The sequence below is a fragment of the Orcinus orca genome, chromosome 11 (assembly GCF_937001465.1).
Source record: "Orcinus orca chromosome 11, mOrcOrc1.1, whole genome shotgun sequence".
Taxonomy (NCBI): Eukaryota; Metazoa; Chordata; class Mammalia; order Artiodactyla; family Delphinidae; genus Orcinus; species Orcinus orca.
In genome coordinates, this window is record NC_064569.1 from 9,136,131 (window position 1) to 9,149,407 (window position 13,277).

The following is a 13,277-nucleotide window of genomic DNA, read 5'->3' on the forward strand; positions in this document are numbered from 1 at the left end:
GGACAGCTTTTTTAAAAGATAAAACAGTACCAGCACAGTAACTCGGGAGAAAATAATAGAAGGGGATTGAGGAGACTGGAAATGCCAGTTTGTTTGCGGGCCTGCATCTCTGTAACAGCGTCCCTGTGTCCCAGCGGTCTGCCTCCCCGCCTGCGGGAGGAGGGATGCGTCTGACTGGGTTTTAGCTGGGGGCTTGGTCTCTGCGTTTCCCAGCCTCGCTCTACACCTCCTGCAACCAAAGGGGAAAAGGTTCAGCGGTGTTCGTTTGCAGCGGCGGTCCCTCCTCCCCGACGAAGCCAGGAAGCATAGGTCTGTATTCTCTGCCTCAGCTTCTCCCTCTCCCAGCTTGCTGCCGTGCACATACGGCTTCCGTTTTCCTAAGCCACAGCAAAGCACAAGCAGGCACCCATTGGAAACACACCTCTGCGTATCAACACAGGGCTGGCTGCGCTGGATGTAGCAGCTGTCTGCTTCTAGGTAATGGCTGATCTAGAATTGAGGAGGAAAACAAGAACACAAAAAAACCCTGCAGGCAGATAGCCCCCCTGCATGTTGTAAAACCCGTGCTTCCGTAAGCAGGGCTTCTCAAGCTGGGCGCTCTTGATATTTGGGCCGAGTAATTCTTCGTTGCCGGGGAGGAGTTCTTTCGTGCATTATAAGATTTTTAGCAGCATCCCTGGCCTCTACTCGCCGGATGCTAATGGCATCCTCCACCCCAGTTGTGACAACCAAAATGGTCACAGACATGGTAGAGCACCACCTAGGAGGCAAGATTGCCCCTAGTTTAGAACCACTGCTATAAGCAGAGAAGCACCTTTTTATTTTGGGTGTTACTGACCCATTTTGTTCCTGAACCTGAAATACATTTATTAGTTTTTCATAATAAATTTAAAGCAATGAAACAGGAACGCTAGGCCTCTCCTTGTTGGTGATTATATCCACAGAACTGCAGTTTACAGACCTTCATTTAAAATTCCATTTGGGCAGTTAAAACAACAAAAAAATTTCTTTCTTCGATGCTTTCCTGAAATTTGAATTTTGGGAAATTCAAATAACTTGTCGATAACTGGACTTGCCCACTCAGATCTTTTCAACATCAGTTTTGTCTAGCATGGTTTTCTAGGTTTTTTTTTTTTTTCCTTTAGAAACCATGTTGGTTATGTGTGAATTGCCCATCTTTTTACAGTCTCTGTTCAATAAGCTTGTACAAGGAGTCTCTGGTAAGAGACTGGTGTGGGAGGGAAAATATTTCTCCCTAACCACAGGAAGGGATATATATATTTTTTAGCAATGCCTTTTAACTGTGGATGCCCAGGGTACCTCACCCAGCAGGAAAGAGAGAGAACTCTCTTTCTGCAATTGGAAAATAACACTTCACTCGAGCTAATAAACCCTTTCATGAGCTTCCTCTCATGGAAGAGACAATCCAAATCATGAACATTTGTTTAAAATTCCCACATGTCTTGACAGAGAAGGCCCTTTAGTTTAAGACACATGCAGCTAAAATTAGTGAAGGCCTTGTGATATAAGATATTTTTCACATGCATGTTCAAGTGTTTTGTAATGGGATGAACTTTGGGTGCATTTTATTATATAGTATTAAGGTATTAAGCATTTTTATCAGTGATCAGAAAACACTGTATCTGTGCAGACACGGATGGATTTTGACAAAGCTGAAAAACTCCTGGTGGGTCATGGCAACAGCCTCCAGAGGACCCGGGAACTAAAAGGCATCTGCCTTTTATTTAACTAAAATCTTAAAAAACAAAAATAACTCAGATGCTTGAACTTCGATTGTAAAAAAAAAAAAAGAAAAAAAGTTGCGTGGTCAGGCAGTTTTCTTTTTTTATCATCTGGCATAATTTTTAACTAAGGAAACAATAGAATCAATAGTGTTATAAAAAGCCACTTATACTCTGAGCTTGAAACAACTACTTTATGCCAGAAAATTCCTGTCGCTACCTCTGTTAGTGACTGAGTAATTCAGTATGTCTTGAATGTCAATATATTTTTATTACTCTGCTAAAGTTGGCGTCGCTGGATTAAATGTCATTTAAAATGATCAACTGGCCCCTTGTTTGGGGTTATTTTCACATTGATGAAAGGGAAAAGTTGGCAAGATACAAGTGTTCCTGCAACTCACAGGTAAAGTCTGTTCTTTGGTAAGCCCTGCCCTTCATTTACCAACCAACCAAACACAGATCACATTCTAGATTTTTTTCAGTAAATGATTTACGACATAAAGGTCTCGGTTCGATGCCTCTGAAGAACCAGCATGGTAGGTACCCAGCGCTGGTTAAGCCCTTACTTTGAGAAACGGTAAAATGGTTTTAAATGGAAACCATTTTTTAAGTGCGAACCAACGGAAAATGGTTCGCACTTCACCATTTTATGAGACACAGAATGTCCAAAGCAGTAAAAAGAGAAGCCACAGAAACAATGAAAGTGAAAATCCCTCAGCAGATGGTGTTAAGACAACACTCACTTTGCATTTTAGCTCCAGGAAGTCTTAGAGGTGAGGGACTGCCAATATATTGCTCACCTTCCGGTGGGCAGAAGTTCCTTCCATCAAACTGCAAAAGACAACCAGATCAGTTTGTTTAATTATTAAGTTGTGTTCAAATGATCCACTCTAGAGAATCACATTGCCAGTCCAGATGCATCTGAAAGGTGTCAGGAAGCCTCTTGGTGGTAAAAATGATTGTAACCCTGTCAGGAAACATGGAGAACCTGCTACACCTTTGTTCCTCCTAGTAGACTGGCATTTTGTGTGATAATATTTGGTCTTGCCAGATGGTTTCTACTTGCAAGAGCTTGTGGGAAATTAAAATGCATCTGCCATTTGATGGTAAGTCAAAAACTGGACAATTAAACCGCATCTCAGTTCTCTATTTTCCCACCTGTACTAAAAACGATGTAAGACAAGGAGGTGGCAGAGAGGGAGAAACACACTGCCTACTTCACTGCTTTGCCTACAGTCGCCCTCTTACAAGTGCCTTAAAAATGAGCTCGATTATTCTCAGCGTGAGATGGTGTGTGGCACTCACCTCTCAAGGTGCTTCCTGATGCTGGGACTGGGCCCCTTGCTGCTCCTCGGTGCCCCCTTCTGGCGACCAAGAGGGCCGCGGCAGGCAGGGATGATAATAGAATCTCTGGCCAGCTTCTCTTAGCGTAGGGTTCAGGCTCCAGGAGTCATCCTTCTAAGAAGGACACCACGGGTCCTTTTCTGAAACAGAAGAAACCACACGTCACATTAATTTTTAGACACAGATCAATCGGGGGGAAAAAGGATACAGTAAGGGGTACTGAAGATGTACGGTCATTTTAAGTTTCATGGTAGTTCCTTAAAAGATTAAGCCTCCTGGAAAATGCCACATTTTATGCCAGTTCCTTCTGCTGTTCAGCGAGAAAGCTGGATTGCACGAAGGACACACTCAGAGTTAAAGCTTGCTTGGAAAAGTCCTTGACTAATAGTTACCTGTTAACCCTCTTCTCTGAGAATAGACGTCTCAGCGCAGGACGTGTGGCACAGCACGGGCTCCAGACTCCGACATGTGTCACTCACGAGCTGTGCCTTTGAGCCAATGACCAAACCCGCTAAGCCCCAGCTTCCTTGGCCATAAAATAGGAACAGCAACAGCGCTGCCTCATCAGGTGCCCTAAGGGTCAGAGGCAAGCCGGCTGGTAGAACACACAGCCCAGTGCCTGCAAACAGCACCCAGTAATCGCTGTTGTTATTGTTTTCCTTACTTTCTCTTCACTCACATCATCGCTCGCTCGTACAGTAATCCTGGAGAGAGTCGACGTTGTTAGTCCCCTTTCCTAAAGGAGGACACGGAACCTCAGGGAGATTTAGGAAACTTTCCCGAGGTGACCTGACTCGTTTCCTCTTGTAAGTATGTGCCAGAGGAGGGCGTGTCGCATTCTCTGGGAGGTGAACGTTTGGCTCGCTCGGAAACAGTCCACGTTGGGATTGGACATTCCCCACCCAGGTGTGCCAGGCCTCACCCAACGTAAGGAAGTAAGGAAATCGGCACCTTGCGGTGCAGGAGCCCCAGAGTTCAAATCCCGGTGACCTCGGGCACGAGAGGATTAGAAAGGATGCAGTGTGTAAAGTGAGGATTAGAAATAACGCTGGCAAAGTGCGGGACACATACACGGTGTTCAACAAAACTAATCGTTTACGACCAGCCATGCTGGCTAGGGCTCATCAAAGCTCCCAGAAGCACACCTGGGGGTCGAGGCCAGTCCTGCATCAACTAGACTTAGAAAGTCCGCATCCGCTCCCATCCACCTATCCAGGCTGTGCTAGGGGCCCAGCCACACCCGGTTCCGGCACTAATCCAGACAGCACTGGAACAGGGCAGAGGCGTGCAGCCTGCAGCTTCCCTTTCAATTCGCCGAGCCACAGCCCAAGGTCGAGGCCTCGCCCAGCGCCTGGCCTGTACACAGAAAGATCTGTTGCCCGACCAAGCGATGCAGCATCAGTTTTGCACATGGAGAAAGGGATTCTCTGCACTGGGTTCCTCTCTACACTGATTCCATTATAATAAAGCAATTTTTAAAACCTCCGAAGTAGCTGTAACGGGACTATCTACATTCTTTCTAAAGACCATGCTGGCCGTGGTTCCCACGGTCACAGTCCCCAAACCACAGGGGTCTTCTTCCCCCACAGCTTTTCACGCATTGTGCTGCTTTTTCTGCCATTTTTCAGCCGGCCTCAATCGTCACGTCTTTATCCGTTGAGTATCACCCTCCAAAGTAACCTTTAGCGCCCCACCGTTGACACCACATTGCTCTCTCTGAACACGAGCACACTCTTTGCCCTTTGACCTGCCAGCGTGTCTTCAGCCCCTTTTCAGAACCAATTCATTTGCTTGTTCTGTCCCTTCTGTGGGCTCTGCTCAAGTTCAGGTCATTGGTCATGACCGTGGACTAGTCCCTTCCTCTCTCCAGGTCTCTGTGTCCTCATGTGAGCGGGGAGATTCTGGGCCCGGACAGTCCCGAAGGCCTCCACAGGTCAAAGGTTGCATCTCACAGGTCTCTCTGTACCTTGCTCTCCTCACTATGAAACGAGGATGTGTTTTTGTTTTCGTTTTGGCCGAGTGGCTTGCGGGATCTTATTTCCCCAACCAGGGATCAAACCCAGGCCCCTCAGCAGTGAAAGTGCGGCATCCTAACCCCTGGACCGCCAGGGAATTCCCCAAACGAGGAAGTTAGACAGTCCATCCAAAGGAGGCAAGAGCGGTTACTCGATTATTTTCTGATTCTTGCTCTTAGTACTTCAACAAGCAACCTTGTCAACAGTGTTTTCTTGCCCTTTTCCTCTGTAGACTGTAGACTGCTTTGGGATTACGTCTATCAGTTGCTTTCTGACAGCCGGTACGAAAACTTCATCCGATGGGAGGACAAAGAATCGAAAATATTCCGGATAGTGGATCCCAATGGACTGGCTCGACTGTGGGGAAACCATAAGGTAAAAGGGCATCAGATATTCGTTCTATAAAGTAGGGCCAAAATCTAGTCTTCATCCCTGGGTTGGAGGATAGTTGTCTGTCTTCTGCTTCCTGTCTGCCCGTAATTATTTAGTTTACTCCTCACTGGACAATTAGTTGCAAAGGGGAGGAAATCATTAAAGATGCCCCTTTCCACTTGTTCCTTGTGCCAGGTGCCAGTTAAGTCTCCGGTCTGACAGGCCTCATTACGAGTAACCGTCACTCCTCTGCCTCGGCCTGGTCCTGCCACCCACGCCATCATTAGGAACTGGGTACCAGGGATGCACTGTGGCACTCTGTGACTCACAAGGGGGCTTTGGGAAGCGTCGCTTCTGTTCCGCTGGGTTAGAAACTTCCATGGTCGCAAAAGCCCAGTTCTACGTGGAAAATGCTTATCCTCTGACTTTAAAGCATCTCCTTGAAAAGCAAACAGTGCAAGAAGTCTGATGGCCCCTGCAGTTTTCCACCTTGGGAAGAGGGAATCGAATTTAAAAGATAAAGTCTTTTATAGTTAGGAAAACCATTAAAGTGCATAGATGTAAAAAGTGGGTGAAACAACCTTGACGTCCACTGATGGATGAATGGATAAAGAAACCATGCTATATGCACACAATGGAATATTCTTCAGCCTTAAAAAAAAAGGAGCTTCTGCAGCTTGTGGCAACATGGATGAACCTTGAAGACGTGATGCTAAGAAGCCAGTCACAGAAAGACAAATACTGCCTGATTCCACTTACTCGAAGTTAGAGCTAAAATAAGCAAATTCTTTGAGTCCAGGAGTGGACTGGTGTTGCCAGGGACTGGGGAGAGGGGGGAGATGGGAGTTACTAATCAAGGGCCATAAAGTTTCCATTAAACAAGATGAGTAAGTTCTAGAGATGTGCTGTAGGATGCTGTACCTGTAGTGAACCCTGTATTAAGTGCTGTATTATGCACTTAAAAATTTAAGAGGGTAGATCTCATGGTCAGTGTTCTTATCACAGTAAAATAAAGTAAGATACACAGAGCAAAGAGTTCCCCTGCCAAAAAAAAAAAGAAAAGAAAATTAAGATAAATCTGTATTCCTACTTAAAAAAAAAAAAGAGTCAGCAAGATCCAGGCCTGACCACAGACAGGTAGCCGTGGGGCACCAGGAAGGCCCAACTCCAGATCCGCCGAAGGAGAGGCAGGCCACAGGGGAGACACCGCTGAGCTCTGCCCCGGCTGCAGCCTTGGAGGATGGCAGCCCGCGCTTTGGCCCCGCTGTGGAGGACCTAGCAGAGGCTGTCGTGACCAAATATGGCCATACCCCACTGACACCATCCACCCTGTGAGTCACTGAGAAAAATCGCTCTGCAGCTCGCACAGGGTGCCCTCACCCCAGGGCTCGGAACAACTGTATTCTTGCTTCCATGACAGGAATTTAAACAAAAAAATCTCTTCCTTAAAATGACAAACCAGAAACACAAGCCTGAGAAAGGTCACTGTAAAAATAAAAAATTTTTTTAAAAAAAAGGAAAAAAGGAAGAGAAATCCTCTGTGGGTCAGAAGGTGAAGGATGACCCCCAGATAGGGGAAACTGCAGGAAATTCCTCGGGCACAGCAGAGCGCAGTCCTGGGAGAGGAAGTCGGGGAGGCCGCTGCGGGATGTGTGCTTTGTTAGCTAGACTCACCTTAGGAGAAACCTCAGCGAGGACGTCTGTGAAAAAGCCCAGGGGTGGGCGTGGCAGGGAGCAGATTAGCAGGTGGCTTTCCCAACTGGCGGGGCCACAGAAGCAGATTTGAACAGCTCCTGCAGCGTCTTTTCTGAGGTTCGTTTCATTGTGTCTTTGTGCTTTTTTTCTCTCTTCCGCCTTTGAACAAGCAGAACAGAACAAACATGACCTATGAGAAAATGTCCAGAGCCCTGCGCCACTACTACAAACTAAACATTATCAGGAAGGAGCCAGGACAAAGGCTTTTGTTCAGGTAGCACTTCCTTTTTCTCCTTTCCTTCTTCTGGGAGGATACTGTTTTCTTCAAATAAGAGGGAGGAGGGAGACTGTTAAGATCTCTACCTGCCTATCTGATCCTCAAAGCCATCACCGCTACACATTCGATACCAGGTGGTGGTTTGTTAGAATTTAAGAAAAAAAAAATTTTTTTTCCACTTATGTCTAACCTAGAGTAAAGCCAAAACTAAATAAACACAATCTGACTCACCTTTCAAATAATGCAATGATCAAACAGTATTATCTGGCATTTATATCTATGGTAGTTAAAGGGAGCGATCAGAGGGACCAATGGCAGAGCAAGGAACTGAACAAACCTAGGCCCCCAGGTTGCCAGCCCTGGACCGGTATTTGTCCTGGCCCGTTAGTGAATCATGAAATAGATTTAATGAGTCTAATTTTTTTTTTAATGAAATAGAACAGAATTGAACAGGAAAGGATAGAGTTGAAAATATCAGACTGTATCACATGAATTAAGAGTGCCTGTTGAGTCATGAAAACTCTGATTCAGGGGGGTGTATGTGTGTGTGTCGTGATGTTAAATACATTTATGACAATGCATTGTAAAAGTCTGAAAGCTGCTGTAGACAGTCCTCTTTCCAGAATTCCTCCCAGCTAATGAGTTCCAACCATTTAACCTACCACATAGATTGTGATTCCCTAGACAAGAGAGGAGAAACAATTAGAAGAGGAAAAAGAAGGGGTCTAATGGACCAATCAGGAGAGGTAGACATAGCTCTCTGACACTGGTGGTAATTGATGTGGTGAGACCAAGTGAAGCTTGGGAGAAGGTGGGATTGACAAACACGACCTCAGGTTCTGCGTTTTGGCAGGTGGGACAAAGGAGAGTTACGGATTGGGCTAGAGATGTGGATTTGGGTGGAAAATGACAAAATGACACTGTGTATGAGTAAACGAGCTCACTGGGATAAGTACTTATTGGAAAGAGCAGAGAACCTGGGCCTTAGCATTGGAAAGGTGTGGTAAGGTAGGAGCAGTAAAAACACAATTGCGATCTTCAAAAGAAACAGAGAAGGCTTTTCAAGAGCTGGAAACAGAGTAGAATGAAGTGGAAAAAGAACCCTCCTTTCTCCGGCTCTGCTGATGCGTTCTTTTCATCCTTCACCCTAAACTTAGTCCTTGGCTTCTGTTCTCCCCACTCTATACTTTTTCCCTGGATGGATGGATCCCGTTACACAGCTTCAGTTATCACCTCCATGAATGGGCTCTCACGTCTCTACATGCAGCTCTAAAATCTCCCTGAAATTCCAAATCTTAATTTCCAAGAGCTTCTTCTAGGACATGTCCACTTAAATATCACATTAGTATCTCAGACATGAAATGTTCAAGACAGGCCTTCTTCCCATACTGGAAATCTACCCACCCCCAGAATAAATGTTACATCAGCAGCGGCATCACCATTGTTTAAGTAACCAACCTTGACACTGGAGTTATCTTTGACTCTTCTTACAACTGAGTCATTATTGTGCTGGACAGTCCATTGGCTCCTTAGCACCATTCCCACTCCAGTCTGTTTCAGGGGCTAGAAGCCAGGGAACCACATTTCCCAAGATTTCTTACCAGCAGGCTCCAGGTTGGAATCTACCAATGGCAAGTACTCTCACGAGACCTGGAAGATGAAAGCAAAGCAGAAGCAGTATTATTGCTTCCCTGGCAGTGGAGGCTGATGTCTAGACTTCACGACTGATACCTAGATTAATTCAGCAATCTCTGCCTCTGGCCCATTCTCCTGCCTCCCAAATTCATAATCACACTGCCAGCTGCCCTCCAACACTAATAGGGTTCCCTGTGCCAGAAATGTGCATCACTTTAACTTCTGCTTTTTTAACATATATATACCCCCCAGGTCTACCTCAAGTCTACTACCCTTTATGAGACCTTCTTCAACTGCTCAGACACGCACAGATACCTTCTTCCATCATCTGTTGGGTTTCCTTGGCCCTAAACCACATCGTGATTTACATCTTTAATAGTTGTATATATGAAGTCCTTCTCCCCAACAAGTAGGTCATAAGCTCCTAGAAGGTAGAGGGTTATATTTTATATATATATAGTTCTGTTTTATACCTTATGGAGGCTTTTGATAAATGTTTCTGGGCAAGCCTGGTGTGGGATATCAGAAACTTAATATGGAAGAGCCGTCAAAAGAGGATAGGGGTAGTTCGGAGGGCCAGATATAGCACACCTGTGGACTCGGCCTGGAAGGGATTATTAGTGACTTCAGATGTTGAGGGAGAAGTGTTAGCTCCAGGATAAAAGTGGAAGACAGGTTGCGGATGCTACGGAACAGACTGCTTGAAAAAAAAATCAGCAATAGGGGCTTCCCTGGTGGTGCAGTGGTTGAGAGTCCGCCTGCCGATGCAGGGGACGCGGATTCGTGCCCCGGTCTGGGAAGATCCCACATGCCGCGGAGCGGCTGGGCCCGTGAGCCATGGCCACTGAGCCTGTGCGTCCGGAGCCTGTGCTCCGCAACGGGAGAGGCCGCAACAGTGAGAGGCCCGCGTACGGCCAAAAAAAATCAGCAATAATGGGCAGAAAAGAAGTCGTAGGTGGAAGGTTCACAGGCTTCCAACAGTGATTGCAACAAGATAAAAGGAAAGAAGAGTGCTATTTGTGAGGAGAGATTAGTCATTTTTGAGGAAATGAATGTCTGAAGCCAGACTCGCCCCAAAATGAAGGCTTCTCGGTATAAAACCCAGTGTGTAATCAAGTGAGGTGTTAGACTGGAGGGACTCTTGGAGACTTCGGTATGGGTGACGAGACAGAGCCCAGACGGTGAGTAGGGCTCAGATAGTGGAAGGAGTCAGGAGGGTTCCAAATAAGGGCAAAGCTAAAGGTTTGGAGGATGGCATGAGCTGTGATTGATATAAAAAGAACTGGCGAGACTGGAGTGAAGGGTTCGTGCTAGTGAACAGTGGAAAACAAGAGTTTCCGGGTTGAGGTGACAGAGGGGCCCGAGGGGCAGGCCCAAAGAGTGGATCCTTGACCTGATAAGTGGTTGTCACAGGATTTTTTTGTTTTTTTTGGCCATGACACAAGGCACGTGGGATCTTAGTTCCCCAACCAGGGATCGAACCCATGCGCCCTGCATTGGAAGTGCAGAGTCTTAACCACTGGACCGCCAGGGAAGTCCCTCATCATAGGCTTTTGAACGTGAAGTGATGAGAGAAAATGTATGTTTTAAGACAGGTCATGTGGTACCGAGCAGAGGAAGGGAACAGTGTGTGGGCTGTGGAAAGGGCCCTCCCACCATAAGGACAGAATGTTCGCAGCCAGGCACCCTTCCTGAACCATGTTAAATCATGGTCAAAACATGGCACTGATGTAATTTCCAGATGACCCCAGCGACCAAGAAGAAGATGAGGCTGGCTGTTTGCACCTAGCTGCAAAGGAAGACAGAATAAAGGGGATGAATGGCTAGCATTTGGGGTGGAGCAGTGATAACATTGAAAAAGATTCTTTCTTTCGGCCTTTCTAATTTCCAGAAGCTCCACTATCTTGCCCTATTCCCCAGATTTTCCACCTAGCATTTAATTGTATCCTTCGCATTAGATTCAAGTCTTGAATACCATTCCTCGGGCGCACAGTCTGGGATGGAAATGGATACACAGCGCTCACGGGTCTTTGTCTAACCCTCTGAACATCAGAGATGCAGATACCTGTGCTGTCCCCGGGCTCCCTCGCATGGTCACGCAGGAATGCATCACACGGCTCCACCTTCACAGTCATCCTAGACTTTTGTTTATCATTGTTTTGCCAACTTTCAGGCAGTCAGAGGAAGGGGTAGCTTTTTCTAATTTGGGCTAAGTTAGCATTATGACCAGGTTCAGTAGCTCTCCAGCTATGTGAAGGCGATGGGAACTCTCTTTTTAGAGTTCAAGGTCAAGACAACTTTAGGAAATTGTAACCTCTTCACGCCACCATTTCCTCTTCCAAAGGTTTATGAAAACCCCGGATGAAATCATGAGTGGCCGAACAGACCGTCTGGAGCATCTTGAGTCCCAGGAGCTGGATGAACAAATATACCAAGAAGATGAGTGTTGAAGGAACCAGCCCCCGGCTCAGCGGGCCGATAGCCAAGGGCACCCTGCCCGCCAGGATGGCTGGGGCGTGACGGAGCGGAAGGGAAGAGACCCGGACATGGCAGTGACACTTCTCTCGCCCAGCGTGAGGGACCCCGGAGCACCTTAGACAAACCACCCAGCAAAGGCGGCGCTGGAATTCTGGCCAAGGGCACCAGCCTGGGACTCATGTTCACGGTTCCTTCTCATTTGGAATCTCTTTCTGTAATTCCTCCCCCACCCCGTTCCACCTATTGTTAAGTTTCATGGTGTTTTTGGTTTTGTTCTTTTTTAAGACCATGCAGTTTGACTTTTCATCATTCATATAGGGGAAGACATCGAGGTTGTTTTCCTATGGAAATATATATCTATTATATATATATATATTTTTTGCAAATCTCACAAAGTGCAGAAGCGCAACTGGTCAGGAGAGAGAACACTTACAAAAGGGTTCAGGTTCTCTTGACCCTGCCACGTGGATCAGGTTTGTGCCTGTTGCTGTTGGGTCTTGGCTGGAAAAAAAAAGAAAAAAAAGAAAGAAAAAAAAATAAGATGCTTTTAAAAACGATAAATTGAAAAGGAGAGCTCTCTTCTTCTCTCTCTGGCTCTCTTTCCTTCCCTGCCCCGTCCCGTCCTCCCTCCTTGCCTGTTGTTGAATTTCAGATGCCTTTCAGCAGGGTTCAGCCTCTTTGGAGAGTCTTGGGAATTGTTGGCACCTAAACGGGATCAGTGGTCTGGGTGCTTTGTAGCCGGCGCCACAAAAAGCAAACCCACATCCCAGCATTCGGCTACCTATCGGAGGGAGGCCAGGGACATCACGGAGGCTGCTGCCTTCCGGGATGATGATGCTAGTCCGGCAGGCTTCCCCTGACACAGCTGTGAGAACCGCGGGGCCTGGTGGTTCCACAGAGCGTAAGATGAGCCTGGAAGGCTGTCCAGGTTATTTGGAAGCCCCAGCATCTTGGGATTAGTTTGCAAGTGCTGTGAAGTGGGGGAAAAAAATGAAAAAAAAAAACACACAGGCCTGATGGTCCAGGTGACAGACCTTCTGCAGTGGGGTGTGAATTATTCCAAAGTAGGTTATGGAGGGTCACCTCTGCTCCATCCCAAAGGCCATCATGCAGTCAGTTTCATATCCTCACCTAAATTTTTTTCAATTCCCAGCCTTTTTTTTTTTTTTTTTTTTAAGTTTCCTGATCCCCACAGGACACAGGGCATTTGAGGGGGAGGACCCTGGAGTGTGTCGTCTCAGTTGTTACTGGTGTTTGCCACGCCTGGGCGGACGGGAAATTCCTCAGATACCTTCCTTTTACCCTCTTCTTTCCTAGCTGTGTTTCAGAATGGACCCATGTGTGGCTCTCTTTCACCTCAAAATAAGGTCAGTAGTATCTTATAAGATGAGGAAGATGCCACCCCTTAGTACTTCTGATGATAACGTAGTTTTCGAGAGCTGTTACAGTTTTGGGGGGGAGGGGTTTCCTGTTCAATAGCCATCTAAATCAACTCTTCCAATACAGGCTCGGAATCCAACATTAGGAGTACAGTCTTTTTTTACTCACGAAGATTAGACCTCCCTTACAAAGCACCCCGTCCTCGTTTCTCTCCGCTTCCTCTGCTCAGTTGGGTGAGCATCTCACGCCCCCCGCCCCCTCCAGGTGAAGCCACCAGATGCCCAGGCATGTCCTCAGGCCATTTCTGAGTGAGTCAGGCAGGCAGGGGTTGTGGTCACC

General features: G+C 46.7%; 1 protein-coding gene across 8 annotated transcripts in view; it reads left to right on the plus strand.

Moving 5' to 3' along the window:
- The window catches only part of ETV6 (ETS variant transcription factor 6), a 250,835-nt gene extending 237,762 nt beyond the window's left edge, over positions 1-13,073 (plus strand). For 7 of the 8 annotated variants that reach the window (XM_049693887.1, XM_004281145.3, XM_033408162.2 and 4 more), the window contains 3 exons: positions 5,334-5,476; positions 7,342-7,442; positions 11,425-13,073. In XM_049693887.1, coding sequence (XP_049549844.1) covers positions 5,334-5,476; positions 7,342-7,442; positions 11,425-11,530 — 350 coding nt within the window. In that variant the 3' untranslated portion in view covers positions 11,531-13,073. The remainder of the gene's footprint in view (positions 1-5,333; positions 5,477-7,341; positions 7,443-11,424) is intronic. The other variant, XM_033408164.2, reaches the window with a different exon arrangement.
- The last annotated feature ends 204 nt before the right edge of the window (positions 13,074-13,277 follow it).